Below are 18289 nucleotides of genomic sequence, written 5' to 3'. Positions count from 1 at the left end.
CACGTTTCATTTTTACTTTATTTCTTTCTTTTTTTTCCACTTTTTCCATTGTGCAGGCAATAATAAACCATGTATTTTTCTTCCTCAGGAGTCCTTCATTCAAGAAGTGGATTGGTCTGTTACCTGATGAGTTATGCAAAGAGCATGTTCCTTACAAAGTTGTTCAAGCTGTCCATCAGTTGTTATCCCAGAAGAATGTTCTTTTGCTTGAGCAGTTATGTCATAAGATTCACAAAATAATCGGTGAGTCTACTTCGTTCAGTGGTTTTACTGCGGTATTTTAGTGTCAGAGCTACTCTGTGACTGACATTGAAATACTATGTCATGTTAGTACAACTAGCATTCGTTTCTCTCTGTAATTTTACTGTTGTTTCATTTCATGTCCATTGGAAATCAGCTTAAATACACATCATCAGCTTATAATGAAAACATTCTATCTCAGAAAACACAAATTTAACAAGAGGTGAAGTAAACTGATTTTGAGTTAATGAGTTTTGCATTCTATCTGACATAACCTTTATACTTGGTTTTCACTTATAATTGTAGCGTTTTGAAATAAAATTATTTGGGTATATTGATTAAGGTATTAATGTAAAGATAAATAGAATTGTACATACCCAGTGGCGATAAATGTATGCCTGGCTGTTGAAAACTGCTGCAAATTATTAAAACACATAAAACAAACTTCTTGTGCATGGTTTTTTCATTTAACATGCTCGCCTAGCAGTATACATGGTTTCTTATTTTCCCTCACTGAACACAGCACCTCCCATCGGCGTACTGATAGTTGAGATGATAAGTTTTTTACAGAATAATTATTACGTAAAAAATCTTGGATCTCAATTATTGTTTATAAGATGGTTTCATTCTAAGCCGATGATATTTTATATATAACACATGTAATATATGTGACTCTCAATTCACACTATCTTTCACATCGTTTCCTTATTGGCACCTAACTGGATTATGAGATTATGGGCACATGCCATGATGGTTCAACTTGAACTTGTCAGTTCAAAATCATTTGTGTACTGGAAAAAAGAAAATTGGAGATGAAAATCTGTGCTGCAAATTCTGAAGGATAGGATGAGTAGTCAGCAAAATACAGTATAAATTATGAAGAGACTGGCAATAACAAACAAAAGTTTATTTATTGTTTTCAGAATTTGTTTTTGTTCTCAATGAGAAACAGTCAGAAAAGAAAGCTGAAATGAAATGGGGTGTTAACAACTCATGTTTTCAAACTATTAAAACACAACTGCCTTTCCCTGGATAGTGGGATAAAGGGATGACTTGTTAGGAGTTGGAAAAAAATAGCAGGTTTAGTAACCTGCCTACATTTCAGAGTGCAAGCAGTAATATTTATAGAAGAAGAGAGTTTAAATTTGTATCATTAAAATTTCTCTCAAATTTCATGCAGAATTTAATACAGTTTCTTTCCTATAAATTATGGGGTTGCTGGAACCCAAAATGTTGTTTTCAAGTTGCTTTGTACACTTGTCTCAGTACCATTTTTGAATAATATGAATTGCCATTACCATCCATTATAAAGAAATATATGGCACTACACCTATGAATACAAAACTTTCTGGGATACAATCCATTCGTCTTTCTCTGTAGATTCCATCAAAGTCAATTCAGTCAGTTGTTGGAAAACAACTGACTCATTCAGTTGTAGATTTACGTATCGGGTGGATTAGTCATTTATTCTGTCAAGTGAAACTGTCTGTGGGAACAACTGAGTAAAAACAGTCAGGTCAGTTTATTTTAGTTTTGAATATTGACTGAATTACTCCATATTTCTTTTGAAGTGAAATCAGTCTGTATTTGTTATGTTGGTGAAACCATGTTATCGTTCTTTCAGCTGAAACCACTTTCCAGTATTTTAGTTGGCTGGATATCCACTCGTTCTTCTTAGTGAAACCAGCGTTTTCATCATTTGTTATTAATATGTTTAGCATTTTATCCATCCTCAGCAACTGTAGTTTTATGTGACGAAATAATAAGCAACCAGTTGCACAAAAGAAATTTAATTTTTTTAACAGTTTTGGGCACTTAGTGCCCTTCTTCAGAAAGTTACATGTATCGCGTTATTTGCTGGTGTCAGCATTATGAGGCACACAGCAAAATGTTGTTGTGGAGAGACTGTGAATCATATGATCACAGCACCACCAGTAAAGAAATTAAATTTCTTTTTTGCATAAGGTTGTTTATTTTGATTAATATATTGCTGTGGATTAAGTCTTTCCAAGTGTAACATGTTAACTAACTAAGCTGATGTATCATTGGGGGTACAAAGTTGAGCATAAAAGTTCCCTTAGGGGTAAATAAAGAAAAAATGAACATTGATAAATTTTAGCGACTGATTGCATTCTGTTTTACTGGAAGTGCGTGATGATGTCCATTAATGTGAAACGAACATTTAACACTTATTCAGCAATTTATTTGTGTAGAAAGTAAATGTATCGTGCAGAAAGTTAAGTTGGCAGCTACATATGTCCAAACCGTACCCATGCACACAAACCTGTTTAAATTTTACAATCTTGTAGCTATAGTATTTCACAGGCATGAACAATCATAATGTGACTGCCCAGATAACCTAGGGGCTACCGACAGTGTCTCCTCGACGACTCGTCACGAACTTTGTTGTGTACAGTACTCCGCAGCAGGCGTCTGCTTCACGCACGCATACTGACTGTTTTCCATCTGCGATGAAGACTGGAATTTGCCCGCCATTCCCCCTATGGGATGTTCATTCGGTGACAAAAGCTGACCTTTTCAGATTAATTACATTTTATGCTGTCTTAGTCAGATGCCTGTCAGTTTGTAGGCTCTGAAACGTCTGAAGGCAAACACCCTACAACAATTGCCAGAAGGATCCAGGCCAGAGGCCATTCCCTGGGTGATTTTGTCATTCTGGTAGGCACGAGGGATTAACATAAGTATTGATCTATTCTCGGGGACCATGTCCACCTCTACACGCAGTGTGTTTCTCCTCGGCACAATGGCATCCACCAGCAGGATTATGCAACGTTTCACACAGCTTGCTGTGTACGTGTGTGGTTCGAAGAGGACTGGGAGGGGTTTACCGTACTGCCCTGGCCACCAAACTCCCCGGATTTAATCCCAATCGGGAATGTGCGGGACCACCTCATTCAGGCTGTTCGCGACACGGACGTTTGCCGAGAGACCCAGCGCAGCTGGCCACGGCACTAGAGCCGGCACGGCTCCGCACTCACGTTGATACCTTCCTGAACCTCGTCGACTCTCTCACTGCGCATCTCGCGACAGTCCGCACTGCGAGAGGTGGTTATTTAGGCTATTGGCACGTAGCCAGTGTAATATGACTGGACAGTGTAGTTCAGTTTTTGTATGTGTTCGTGATTGGGCATTTACTTCATAGTGAACTTTGTGTCGTGATCAAAATGCTGAAATACATAATGGTCATGGAAATGGGAGAACTCGTATGACTGGGTAAAAAGGAATACTCGAGATAAATTCAATGTGATACACCATATCTGCAAAGGGGATTCATATTTTGAAACTATATTAATTAAAGAAATTCTAAGGAAATTAATGCACAATGGGAAATATTTCTTGCAAACTGACATGCTTAAAAAAACAAGTGGTTAAGTCACTAAACAATAAAAGAAATATATCTTAAATGCTTTCTGTTTAAGTCATCTTAACATTTACCAAAAGAATTATTGGTGACGAGTTTGAACCATTGGGAAAAGAGAGACCGAGCTTTGAGAAACTTAAATTAAAAAGAAATTGTTTGTTTCTTCAAACATCAATTTATAATGTAGCAGCAGTTATTGACTTTTTCAAACCAACCAAAAATCCATATTTAACCCTTTCTCTGCTAGATAAGTGCTGTTTGTATTCTGTGTTTTTGTTATGGCTGTACTGGTTGCCAAATGCTGGTACCTGTAGTGAGAGATGGTGGCATTCCAGCTTATATGAAATTCTTAGCATCAAATTTTTCAAAAAGTAGTGGGTAAAAAATTAATTTCTGCACATCTTTCAGTGTGATATCTTCACTCAATAAAGAACTGAATTTATTTTTGTTATTCATCACACAAACTACACGGTAAGTAAATTAAGTAAAATTTTGATTGAAATTTTAAAGATTTTTCAGAGGTAAAAATGCATTGCATAAATTTTGCTTATGGTTGATCTCAGCTTGCACTGCAGTGAATGAAATGTGGGTAAGATTTGAAATTTGATTTAAAATTGAGAGCAGGACTATATCTCATTTTGTTCACGAGTTACTGTGTTTTATACCCAATGGACAGTTCTGGCCATGCGGACTTGCCAGATGCTTTGAAATAGATATCATCTGTTCTTAAGAAAACTATTAGGTGAAAAAATGTTATATTTGCATATCTTCACTTCATAAGGAATTGACTTTCTTTTAGTTATATGCCATGGTTAGTGTGCTGAATCAACTTAAGTAAAATATTGCATGAAATTTTCAAGATCTTGCAGAGGTAAAAACACATAGTGTGAGGTTGATTTTAGCTGGCAGTGAATGAAATGTACATAAGATATCGAAATTTTGTTTAAAATTGAGAGTAGAACAATATCCCATTTTATTCTCGAGTTACTCGGTTTTATATTCAAAGGAAGGTTGTGTGTGATGTGGCCATTTACATCCTTGTGCATCGCGAATCATGCGGTCATAAAAATTGTCATATCTTGTAAACAAGTCAAGATATTGAAACTTTTTTATTCACCGGGATATGGGAAAAAACATGTCCACAGGAGTGGGAGTTTGGTGGCTCAGGACACATTCAGATATCCATAGCCCTGTAGGAAACTAAAAGCAGAGTGTGTATACACCTCCACAACACATGGAGAACTGCGTAGCAGGACATGTAAACAGGCCCATAGCAGTGAAAATGTTAATGCCAGAATTATGAAAAAATCACATTCAAGCAAAGAAATACATGAAGTTTCAAAATACATCATTTTTAGAAATGTACTTGCTATTTACCTCTCCTTGAAATTAGATACATTTCAAAAAAATGTTCGCAACCCTAGTCTTGGTTTATTTATAACCAAAAAGAATGAAAAAATATGTAAATGGAACCACTCGAACCTGGAGACCGAGTGAAAACATTCATATAACTGACATAACTGTCAATATTATGAAAACGATAGATTGCTACTCTTCATATGCTGGAGATGTTGAGTTGCAGGCAGGCACAATGAAAAGACTGCTAAACAAGCAAGCTTTCAGCTAAAAGGCGTTCTTCTGAAATAGCAGAAAAAAACCCACATGATGTGTGTGTGTGTGTGTGTGTGTGTGTGTGTGTGTGTGTGTGTGTGTGTGTGTGTTTTGTCTTTTTCAGAAGAAGACCTTTTGGCGAAAAGCTTACTTGTTTAGCAGTCTTTTTGTTGTGCCTGTCTGCAATTAAACATCTCCACTATGTGGTGAGTAGCAATCTATGCTTTTCGTAATATTTTCATGATTCGCTCCTGGTTTCTCCATTGTTTGACATAACTGTCAGAGACTGCTTGAACAGAAAGAAAGTTAAAACCAGCCTGTTGTCCTATTACTACAGATGACCTTCTGTTGCTGCTGACCCTTTCCTCCTCGTGGATGGAATTTGTGTACCATGATGATGCTGATGATGATGATGAGGAGGAGGAGGAGGAGGAGGAGGAGGTGGTCCCATACTCCAAGGAGTGTAGGGGACAATGCGGGAAACCCGCACCGCCATACTAGGCAAGGTCTTAGTGGAAGTGGTTTGCCATTGCCTTCTTCTGACCGTAATGGGGATGGATGATGGTGATGGATGATGGTGATGATGATGATGATGATGATGATGATGATGACGCACCACGACCTAGTCATCTCGAGGCAGGAAAAATCCCCTGACCCCGCCAGGAATCGAACCTGGGACCCCGTGCGTGGGAAGCGAGAACGCTACGGCAAGACCACGAGCTAATAGCATAATTGCATGCTAAAGTGTGCGAATCTGGGTATCCGTCTAGTCGGATGTGGGAAACTGCCTAAAAATCACATTCAGGATGGCTGGCACACCAGCGCTCATCATTAACCTGCTGGGCAGATCTGATTGAGTGCTGGCATGATTCCCCAAATCCCAGAATTGGTGTGCTAATGTGTGCAACTATCTGGTGGATCAGTTCCAAGCTTTTATGGATAATCTTCACATTCCTCAAGTTCTCTCATTTTTTAAAGTTCTCCTTTTAGTTTCTGTGATAATTATTCATTTCTTTGCATTACAAGTGACAAGATTATCTTTCCAGCAACTGGAAAAGCTCAAGCCATAGTTATCATTGACAACCGCTTGACTTCCTTTTGTGAATAATCTTGAATGTCGAATACTGGCATCTCCGTTTGATATTCTGATGGTGAGGCTGTGCTCCCTTGACTTGTCCAGTTTTCTTAGAGGTTCTAATTACTTATTTTAAGGCACTGTTGTCTCTCCTTCCCTTTGCTACATGTCAGAAACACACTCTTTTGAAGTTGGAGAAAGGGGGGGGGGGGGGGGGGGGAGGTGCAGGAAGCAGATAACTCCCTGCCTGTAGGGTGAGCGGATGGAATGACAAAAGGAGCCAGCTGCTGTGGGGTGTCAGGGAGGCCATGCAGTGAGAGTACTATTCTCTGACAATGAGTCCTGTGTAGAACCTATTATTGACTCACTGTGGATTGGAAGTTAAACAGAGGCATCAAGCACTGCCTGTACAGAGAATTAGATCAGAACTGACAAATTTTCAGTTTCTCACTCTTAAATAACACTCACAAAATGTTAAAAGTTGATTTTATTAAACTGAACAAATAATTGAGCAATGAAAAATGGCAGCAAGTGTTTATGTTTTTATATCTGTGAAATTACTTGATGTAAGTCACAGATATAATCATTAAACTGCAATCTTAACACCCCTCCTCACCGTAATGATTTTACATTTAATATTAAGAGAAATTGAGATAAACCTAACAAGCTTCTCAAAGCAGTGAGTCTAGGGGCTGGTAAGCCTTTAGTATGCCTGCAATCGGGTCCTCCAAATGTTCACACTCGGCAGTGATGTTTTTTGCAGTGGCGAAGTTGATGCACAAACATATATCTTAATGTTCGTGTGCTTCAACCAGTGATATTCTCATTTCTTCAGTAACCATATACAGAACTGCTTACGATGTGGTAGCTGGAGTGGAATTTCAATATTGTCCAGCAAGTATTTCAGCTAGAGTAACTCAGCAGCAGTTGTTGGCAGAGCTACACATTCTCCCTCTGTAGAAGACAAAGCAACACTAATCTGTTTCTTTGTTGCCCAACAGACTGTGTCATCAAAAATTGTAACAGATCTTCCTTTTTGTTCCAGTTTGCACGGCATAGGCCAGAAGAATTCCTCGATTCCCTTTTCAATAATGTAATTTCCTATCAGTGGTTCCCTTAATATCGCTCTAAACTCTTTTCCAGCATCTTCAGAGTTCTTCTAATGGATTGTTTTGATATCTGCCCAAGAAGCTGACCACAGCACACAAATCTGTTCTTGGTGCTGTCACTGCATGCATCAAACATCCAATTGACACTTTGCGTAGCTTATTGATCCTTTTTCTCTCCTTTATGTCCATTGTAACATCTGTAGTTGTCTTGACCATCTTGTATGTTGAATCAATCTTACAAACTCTTCAAATACAACGTTTGGCTCAGATATGTATCTCCTTTGTTCCTTAGAATCTCAATTCCCAAGTATAGTTGCGGTTCTCCCAGTTACTTTATTTTAAACTTGTACTTTAACTCAAATTTCACTCTGTCCATTTCCTCGCTGTTATTTCCTGTCATCAGAATAGATTACAATGTAAATGAGAAGTTCCTTTAAAATCTTACAGTAAAGACATTTATCTGCTTCTGACTGAGTGAATCTTAAGAATTAAGGAATGTGTGAATAGAATGATTCCATGCAAGTGGTGCTTGCTTTAAGCTGTTTAAAGATTCCTGTAACTTGCAAACCAAACCAGTTGTGTCTTTCAGTTCTTGAGGAATAGCCACTACTTCAAGAATAACCGTGTATATTTCCTCCTTGAGCAATCCTTGAAGAAAAGCATCAGTGAGAACCAGTCCTTGCTGGATTGCAGTAACTAGCATTACTCTAACAGTTGCAGTTTGAGCCACTGGTGCATATGTTTCCTCACAGTCAAATCTCTTTTTCTGTGAACACCTGGTACCCAAAAGTCTAGCCTTATGTCTTACGATATTTCCATCCTTGTCCTTCTTCAATTTGAATACCCACTTACTACCAATGGCCTTCCTTCCAGGGGTAATTTAACAATGGTCCAAGTCTTGTTTTCCTTTATAGAGTCAGTTTCATCCAGTATAGCTTTAGACCAGTATTTCTTACCTTCACAAGCTGCAGTTTCCTTGTAGCTTTTCAATTCATCATTGATAGACGATTCAGCTTTCAGTGCACGAACAGCATAGTCGTCCAGGTATTTCGGAGGGTTCCTCTTTTCTGGTAGAACATCCAACAGTTTCCTTTTCAGTTTCCTCTCTGTCACCGGTCAGTTCTGGTATGCCAATTCTTTTATGACTCCCATCATTTGACTTAACATTTTCTTCGGTAAAGTCTCTTTCGTTATCACCTTTGTGTTCCTTCTCTGATTATCCCTGTACACGTTCTGGAATCCAGTCCTCAATCAGTGCACTATCAAAGTCAAATCTTCCTTCATAGAAAACAATATTCTTTCCTGTAGCTATTTTTCCTTCCTCTGACATCAAAGTCTGCAGTCAATAGGACAGTAGCCAGTGAAGTAGTACTTCAAGAACTTGCTTGCTAAACTTCCCTGGTTCCTATGGTACCAGTAGATAAATAGTGCATCCAAATACTCTCAGCTTCCTCAAGTTAGCTTTCCCATTGTACCACAAAGCTGTAGGAACCTTTCCTTCCAGAGTCACAGTAGGATTTCTATTAAGTATGTTCACGGCAGTACAAACAGTTTCTGACCAAAACGTCTTATTTAATTTACATTGAAGGAGCATACGATGAGCTTTCTCAATAAGAATTCTGTTCATTTCCTCCAAGACACCATTTTCTGAGGACTATATCTGATTTGAAACTCAAACTGCATTCTTTGTTCTTCAAAAGTTGCTTCAACTCATTCGATACGTGTTCACAATCATTGTGTGATTTTCAAATTGAATAGCCACGGCACGAAACATCTTCAGGTAGCGAATACCCCCAACTTCAATTCCAGTGCTTAGGCCACTCCGAAATGTATAAAGTCTTCGACGAGGATATACTTCTTTTTGTCAAATGATTACAGTGACGTTGGCCCACACAGGTCACTGTGGGTCAACTCGAGAGGACTGGGAGGACATTTCCTACTGTGACAGTGTGACAGCTGTAATTGTTCTTCTTTGACACAATCTTAGCATCGACCAGTGGGGATTGCTGGTGTGTCCAGTTCCATACTGTCAACATGTGACTGGAGGCGTTTAGTGCTATCGTAACTCAAACGGCCGAATCTTCTGTGCCACAGTTTCACATGAGATCCAGATGAAGCAGCTGACAAGGCTTTACATTGCAAAAAATTTAAGAATATAACTGAGATTCGTTCCTATTTGCAGTGGCAATAGTTTCTTTTCCTTTTTTGTTTAAACCGTAAGCTTTTTCAAACATGATACTAAAACCATTTAATTAAGTTTTCCGTTGCTCCAGTCCAAGAACCAATTTATGTTGTTCATTGATTGGTTCTCACTTGATGCTGCAAAACAAAAATCATCTTCCTCCTTGATGTTTGCTGGTTCCCGAGTTCTTGTTTGGTAACTTCACACTTCAGTAAGCCCTTTTGTGACCAGGCTTTTCGCAACGTTGACCAGTGAAGTTGTATGAGTTCCCCTTGTTGGCATCTGATTTGCCCCCCCCCCCCCCCCCACACACACACACACACACACACACACACACACACACACACACACACACACACACTCTTTCTTTTTGCTATGGAAAGCTGAAGGAGGCCTCATCATTTTTCACGAAACTCAGCGTAAAGTCTTTCATTGAGAGTGTTTCCATTGCAATAACCACTTCATTGTATTCTGCAGGGATCGTTAAAAGTAGGTTGCACACAATGTCGATATCTTTGGTAGTAGCGTTAGTCGAACATAAATCTTGAATCCATTTATCAAACTTTAGAAAATGATTAACTGGCATATCATTTGTTGCATTAAATTTCATAATTAACAGTTGTTTTCTCAACAAAGGTTAACTAGCAATTGCACAGAGATGTCCATAAATCAAGAGGTTACCTTATCTTTTGCATATACCAAGAGACCATCTCCAATGAGTTGAATGAGATGAGATTTACATTTCTGATCTTGTTTAGCCAGTTCAGACCCATCTCTCCGGCCGCCTTTTACCTCCAGTAATCATTCGATACCAGGCTGAGTAGACATGGGGCTGTCCCAGAGGGACTAGAATGAGGAAAATCCCCCGCCCATATTCAGGATTGATCTAGGAACCTCTAGTGCTCTACCCACTTGACCACCGTGGCCACACTAGCATAAAATATTCTTACAAAATCTTAACTATTTTATTTTGCGAGCAGTAAAAATAAATGATTCAAAATTAAAAGAGTTGTAACATAATTCCTAAGGATATAAGATAACTTTACACATTCTGTTGGTCTGTGTGCTATACGACAGCTGTTCAAAGGTCTTTGACTGGACAGCTGAATCATTGGTTGGCATCCCGTAGCGAGGTATTATAATCTGTGTTGGGGATTAGGATTCAATAAGAGGGTTAAGTGCTATCAATAATTAGCAGTGTTATACAGTGTGATGTATAATGGAGATTCAAGTGTGTTTAACAATGCAGTTTTGCTGCTTGCACGTTTTTAACTCTGTATATTAGCACAATACTTTTAAGGTATGGAATGCCACGTGGACAAAATAGAAAACTATCTATTATATATATTACTTTGCGAAATGATGATTCAGTAGATTGCTACTCACCGTATAGAGGAGGCATTGAGTCCCAAACAGGCACAGAGAAAAAGAATGACAGAAATATATCAAGCCTCCATCAGAAGTAGAAAACTCTCACACATTCACATGACAACTAACACCACTCTCTCTCTCTCTCTCTCTCTCTCTCTCTCTCTCTCTCTCTCTCTGTGTGTGTGTGTGTGTGTGTGTGTGTGTGTGTGTGTGTGTGTGTGTGTTTCTCTATTCTGGAAGAAGGCCTTTTGGCCAAAAGTTTAAATATATAGCAGTCTTTTTGTTGTGCCTGTCTGCAATTCAGTGTCTCCTCTATATGGTGAGTAGCAAACTTTCCATATTGGTTCTGTTCCATACTGGACTTCCCATTGCTTAAAATAATGACTTGCGTGTTCCTTGTTTGTAGCACTTGCTAATGGAAGTATGTCTTCCCAAAATGTGTTTTAAAGTAAATAAATTGCTCATTCACACAACAGGTGCATCATAATCACCTTACTGATACGAAAATTTTGATTTCACTATCTGTTTGTTGTGCTGTTTCATTCAAGAGAAAAATATTTGTTTTAAGTTCCTCTCATAGATTTATATTTTGTGGAACAAATTATCACTCAATTTCTTTCTTATTAATTGTGCAGCGAGTAATATTTTGTGAATATTTTTTCAGATAATCTGGCATACATTACAATCACTGGCACAGAGAATACTCTTGAAGCAAAAAAATATCTAGGCAATTCAGTGTACTGGGTAATGAACCATGATAGAAGAGTGGCACCCGTAATACAAAAGCACATTCAGAATGATAAACTGGACAAGGAACTGAAAGTCCATATCGCTCAAATTTTGGACCTGTATAATTGAGCATGATTCTTATAGAATGATTTGGAACTATAAATAAAAGTACAAACAAACTTTTTTCTGCTATTTAATTATTAATTCTGTTTAATTGTAAATGTTTAAAAATAAATGAAGCAACATAAAATACAGTCGAAACCTGTTTATCGACGTCGAAGGTCATTATAGCTAATAGTTGCAAAAAAAAAAAAAAAAAAAAAAAAAAAAAAAAAAAAAAAAAAACCCTTCTTCTTCTTCCTCCTCTCTCTCTCTCTCTCTCTCTCTCTCTCTCTCTCTCTCTCTTTTAATAAAAATTTCATATCTATAAATTTTAGGCTACTGAAGAGTGAAAACTTCAAAAAGTATCAGATATACAATACGCCTACAGTATTTGCAGCATGCTATTCATGGAAAGGGGCTGAAGAGATTTTTTTCTTATACTTATGCAGCACTTACAGCTATAACATGCCAGAAAATTGTAAAACTCTTTAATAAGAGGAGAAAGCAGCAGCAACAATGTAAATTGTTCAAACATGTCGAACATGGTCTTTGATTGTGAATGAGGTAACATGTTGAGCGTGTTTAAAACTTACTATAAGTGCTGCATAGTATGATAGTCATTCCAATTACTGCATTACTAAAATTAATCAGCAGCACCAAAATGAAAAGACAGTATTCTTTATAATGAAAATATCCAGCACATATAACCACAGAACATCAATAACAAATACACTGTTATTCCACTCTATATGTTGAAAAAATAACACATTTTGGAATTTAATTTTCTAGTATTCTACCATCACAGTAAAGACAGTTTTGTTTTGATTTCAACCAGTTGCTTTAAATTTGAAATGCAATAGAGTAATGCATACACTGTTCTGCTATCTTTTGTTTGCTTTTTACATTTAAGATGTGCATAAGCAGTTTCCAGATATGTTGCATTTGTTTTAACACCTCATTATTGTCATTTGTATATAACACTTCTTTGAAAATAAGAAATAATGGCGAGCTCAGAAACATTGTATCCAAGATCAACTGTTGAAGTTTGGATTTCCAACAGACGTGCACATTTATTAGCTTTCGCTTGAAAAATCGAACCATGAAGCAGCACATTGTTTGATTTTTTCTGCTTAAACCATGTAAGTAGAGATTTTTTTTAAAAGCGGTGTTCTAAAAGATTGTGTTCTCTCCCTGTCTTTCCAAATTGTAGAAATTGTGATGCTGAAGTGTGTTTCCCCATTTTCTAATTGCATTATGTGTGACTTTTCTTCAATGTTAAATACTTTCCTCTTCTTTTGCAGCATTTTTAAAGCAATGCTTGCATTGGCTGTTAAACAAACAAATTGATTTGAAACAAACAAACTACAGAAAACAGGAGTTTGAACATGGCATTACGTCATTGTTCGTAATGTCCAAGTAGCTAACAAACAAAAGTGAATATTGAATGTTATACTCGACACATTTCTCTGAAAATGTAATGAAAAATATGTTGTTTTACACAATAAGTCAACGTAAGCAATGTTGTACTAAGCAATTTTTTTTAATATAGCATTTACATATAATTTAGAGGGAGCTTACATGCAATTTAGGGGGAACCATTGGATTTTGACTGTTATAGTCAATACATCACTAAAAGCGATGTTGCTGTAAATGGTATTGACTGTATATTATTTTAATGTAATTAAATTGGATGATGACACATTGGTGAGGCCACACAGCAGCAAGATCTTCGGCATCTGTACTAAAATATAGTGAGATGAGCATGGATAAAGGTCACAAAAATATTAAAATGGGAACTGCAACTAAAACCATCAAGAATGCTCCCAAAACTTTCGTGTGCTGAATGGTGTTTCCTTTCCCCACTGCTGTAGGTTGTACAGCTGGTCATCCACAAGCTGGACCATTTTCTTTGCTAGGTACACATGCTGCAGAAATTGTAGGGTACAGAGAGTCAGGGTCTCTTTGAGCTCTTTGGAAAATACAATATAATGATTAGGAAGATGTATCCTGAAGACACTGGTGGGGTACATTACTGAACACCAAAGGGAGTCCCCTTGATGGCAGCCATCAGTGTACACAATTTAAAACTGTAATGCCCGTCAAAACAGAAATTGAAACATAAAATCTGGAGCACAGTATTTCTTAAAATTTGTCAACTCCAAAATAATTCTGGGCTTCTGTAGGATCCAAGATGGAGACTTCCTCTAACATTGGTGTTAAACCTGAAAACTAGCCACACCCATCTCCAAAAAGGCAATCCTTTGCACGAATTATGCAGGGCCTCATCGGTCTACGCTGTGTAGGAAAGTGTGTTCCCATTGGTGATGGAGCAACGATTTGTCATGCAGATGTGCACGACGTGGACTAGGCCTGGCGCATTGCGAGGGGTTGTTGCCTGATGTGAAGCAGTGGCTCACTGCTCACTGCCAACTGTGCTGAGGCCCAGTGAGAGTCTGCTTTTGACCAGCCAAATTTCTTCATGGCACACTGCAGCCAACATTTTCAAATGAGAGTGCCCTGTGGATGCATACACCATGCTCCCTTAATCTACCCGAATTTGCATGAAAGCCCTGTAAAACTAGAGCAGACAAGTTAAAGACATTTTAAAATATTGTGTGGCTTTAGGGACTGTCTTTTCATGTTTGAAGGGTTGGCAACTGTGTAAGTTGAGAGTGAAATGTGAGGTCCAGAAACATCACTATCTTTTTAAAATTAAGAACAGTGCCCCTCATTCTCAACACAGGAAAGATTAAAACAGAATACGAACAGTTAAAATGAGTGCAAAAAGACTTCTCGGTTGAGAATTTAAAACCTCTCTTCCCTGCCAATTCATTCAACCATCGAAGAGTCAGTTGCAACTGATGAGTTGTTGTTACAAGGCTTGAAGAGGAACAAAAGGTAGAAGTTGTCAACAAACAAAGAACGCTGGACAGACGGTTTAACAGTGACCGTGACACTACTAATAGCTGTGGCAGAGACAGTCACACTTAAAACACTATGTTGAGGGCCACTGTTCTCCTGCTCAAAGCAATCACAGAGGATGTTACCAACTCAACATCTAAAATAGCAACCCGAGAGGAAGGACTATAAAAAGATGGTAAAACATCCTTGAAAACCTCATTAAAGGAGTTGCTGGGATAATGTGCCTCCCAAGTAATATTGTACGTCTCCTCAGTTCAACAAATATATCCAAGAGGTGATGTCAGTGCAGGAAAGCCAATTGTATAGCTGCTTCTAGATGGACCAGGCGATCACTTCCTAAACCCACACTGAAAGTGAGCGAAGGAGCTGTCTAAACTCTAAGATTCAGACAAGGCGGTGGTTAACCATCTGTTTTCCCAGACAGATAATGAGAGCAACACTACAATAGCTACTCAGGTATAAGAAGTCCCTCCAAAGTTTTGAAAGTGAATTTAAAATGGCCTGTCACCATGAGTCGGTAAAGTACACCGATGCCAAAATAAGATTAAAAAGGATAAGGAATATTTCTTTGCTTCGCCCTGTGAGGTGCCATAACATACTATAAAGGACCCTATCATGCCCAGGTGACGTGTTACAAGCTGCAGATAATGCAGAATCCAGCTCCCACATGGAGAAGGGATAGTTGTATTCTTCATGGGTGGTGGAATTGAAGTCCCAACTGCCTCTCAGCAGCCACTCCGTAGTGCCAGAAAGTTTAATTGTGATGCAGTGGCTGTAATTGTAGCAATATAGACTGTCATAGTCTGAGCAGTGTCTTGCAGCTTGATCTGGAGACTTCCACTCCCCATTACAACTGCCACTAGGCACCTTCCTTCTTTCCCAGAAATCCTATTGATGGCCTCCCATAAGACTGTTCTCTCAGTGGAACAGTTTGTGGTGGTCAGGGACTGTTGCCACAATTTCTTCTTGTTCTTCCTAATAATTCGGCGACATTTTTTTTCCCTTGCTACCTGGAAATTTGTGAGGTTCTCTGTAAGTTGGCCAGCCATTGAACCAAAGCAGACTGCCTTTTCAACTGGCCTGAAGATTGCAGAATGGTTGCTTCAACAGCTCGGTGGATCATTTGGGCAATATGACCTACCCAGTCCTAGACCGTGTTATGGTTTTCAAGCACAGCAAGTTATATGTAATGTGTCCAGTCTGCCCTACTGAGCACGAACTTACTTTTTGCACAATTCTGTTTGGCATGTGAATCCAGATAGGGAAGTGATCACTCAAGTGCAAGTTACTGACCACTTCTAACTGAGCAGTGTGTGAGAGGGCTGGAGAGTGTACCGAGAGATCAATAGCAGTGAACGACTTTCTCACAGTGCTGAAATAGGTGCGGTACCCCGTGTTCTACAAACTCACACATGAGGACATGAAAAGCTGTTGGTTGCTATACCCCTGCAGCAGGTGCTTGCTCCAAAGCACCACAAAGGATGAAGGGGTGTGGGAGCTAAGTAAGGAGGTCACAGAAACCTCTTCTTTTGGCATCTCATGTGGGGGCAAGTAGAGTGAACAGATTGCCAACCGATGGCGCGCACACACACACACACACACACACGCACGCTCACTCTCTCTCTCTCTCTCTCTCTCTCTCTCTGTTACAACGACTGCTTGTGGGGCTGGTTGTGAGGGAGAGAAATAAAGAGCGATAGGCAGCCTGACAGAAAATAGTGTTGGCACCCAGACATTGACAGTTCAACAAGCTTTCCTACACCCAAAATAGTGGTGGCAGCTCAATCTGGTGTCAGCAAGAGTAACAGCCCCTTGCAGCAGGCAGGAGAAGAGAATGAAAAACATATTTCTGCTAAAACAGTCTTACTGCTGCTCCCAAAACCAAGGTGGGGAGTCATAAGGAGGAATGTGTGCTCACAAGCCTACAACCTCCATCACCTCAAGGGGATAAAGAAAACCCTACTCGTACCACCAAACGGTGGGGAGAAGTCCAATGACCACTCACCTCGAGTGCCATTCCATTTCATTTATGTGCTCTACTGTCATTGCAGAAGCACCCTGGACAAATGTTTTCTTTTAGCATTACATGTTTGGAGAACTGCTTGGAGCAGGAATGCGGTGGTGATGTTCTCCGTCTAAAATTACTCTATACTGTTTGCCAGAAATTATTTACCACGTGCATTTTATTATTATTATTATTACTCTCAGAATTCTTCCTATATGTTGTGTGTGGCACCAAAACTAGGAATCTGTCACTGTCGCCATCATAGTGGTTTTCCCTTTCTGACACATTTCTAAATGACACAATTGAGGTTAGAAAGTGAGCTTGGCGTTATCAAGTACATTGGTATAACGTACAAGATTTTTTTAAGCTGTCACATGGGATTTAGGTATAGCACTGTTGTGCTGCAGCACTCTTTCAAGTACAAACTATCAGCACTGGGTCGCACCACTGATTATAGGCAATTGGGTCTCACGATCTTTTGCAATTGACTCGAGCTGCTAGACCAAAATATACTGTAGCTGTGGCTTATTTAAAATGTGAGCCAGTCACGAAGTGGGGACCAAAAATGTCTGCACCACAACCCAGACAGTGACTGTACCTGGAGTGATGGCAGAGCTGCAAGATGTCAGCGAGGTGCACTGTACGAGAACTGCCCCACACCCCACCGTGGGCACAGGTGCTGGGGTAGCACTCCTACTTATAGACTTGTATTTTTCTTTACTTTGTGACCTAATTTCTCTTTTGTACTTTTTATTTGGCTGCTTCTAACTAAAGCCACAGAATATTTATAACCATGTTTCTCATGGTATATTTTTAAAGGTGCAATCTTACGGTTCTTGCATGCACTTGTACTGACTCCTTTATGCTCGAGTCCATTCTAATGAGAGAGGTGTCCCCCCTACATTTTCTACACACTACCTTCCTCCCAGTGGAAGTATTCCTCCTCAAGAGCATGGAAGCTACTGTGACATAGTTCTACATTACCTGAAATTGTTCTGCATTGCACCTTGTGGTAAGGAATACTCCATCATATTTTTTCTACTACGTATGGTAATTTAACAAATGAAAACCCGTAAAAACCAATCGTACCGTGACATTTTTCCCAGTAAGATACCTGAATTTAGCAGTGGTCGAATTTATGTGCACGAACTAAAGGTCCTGACATACAGGGCTACTCATAAACGAGAAAAAATATTTCATCCGTAGTGTCACACATTAGGGCACAAACAAAGAGAATTCTTTTTTCCCCATGTTCCTGTTAATAGTAACTGAATTTTATAAAGCAGAAATTTGAAGGGAGCTTTCGGATGTGCCTTTGTACCTGCATAAACCAGAAGGAAACAGGACAAAAACTGCACAACTTGACAACACGAGCAATACAGGTATTATTGTTAGTGGTGTTGGGAAACATCTAAACCAAACAAGGCTCCAGGGCCTGATGCAATCAGTATCAGAACCTATACAGAATTTGGAAGCCGAGTCTGCTCCGCCTCTCATAATATTCCATAGAAATAACTCTACCCAGTGCTTAGAAAAAAGCATAGATAACACGTATCCACAA

At 39.0% G+C, this 18289-nt stretch overlaps 2 protein-coding genes across 2 annotated transcripts in view; one reads left to right on the top strand and one right to left on the bottom strand.

The window, feature by feature from the left end:
• The window catches only part of LOC124619796 (testis-expressed protein 10 homolog), a 157958-nt gene extending 146077 nt beyond the window's left edge, over positions 1–11881 (top strand). The window contains exons 9-10 of the mRNA XM_047146387.1: positions 89–243; positions 11635–11881. Coding sequence (XP_047002343.1) covers positions 89–243; positions 11635–11828 — 349 coding nt within the window. The 3' untranslated portion in view covers positions 11829–11881. The remainder of the gene's footprint in view (positions 1–88; positions 244–11634) is intronic.
• Positions 11882–12505: 624 nt separating this feature from the next.
• The window catches only part of LOC124619694 (zinc finger protein 594-like), an 83114-nt gene continuing 77330 nt past the window's right edge, over positions 12506–18289 (bottom strand). The window contains exon 3 of the mRNA XM_047146247.1: positions 12506–13128. Within this exon, the coding sequence (XP_047002203.1) occupies positions 13108–13128 (21 nt within the window). The 3' untranslated portion in view covers positions 12506–13107. The remainder of the gene's footprint in view (positions 13129–18289) is intronic.

This window comes from Schistocerca americana, chromosome 6, assembly GCF_021461395.2.
Source record: "Schistocerca americana isolate TAMUIC-IGC-003095 chromosome 6, iqSchAmer2.1, whole genome shotgun sequence".
NCBI lineage: Eukaryota > Metazoa > Arthropoda > Insecta > Orthoptera > Acrididae > Schistocerca > Schistocerca americana.
The sequence above is the reverse complement of the archived record's forward strand: the minus strand, read 5'-3'. Positions and strand labels throughout refer to the sequence as shown.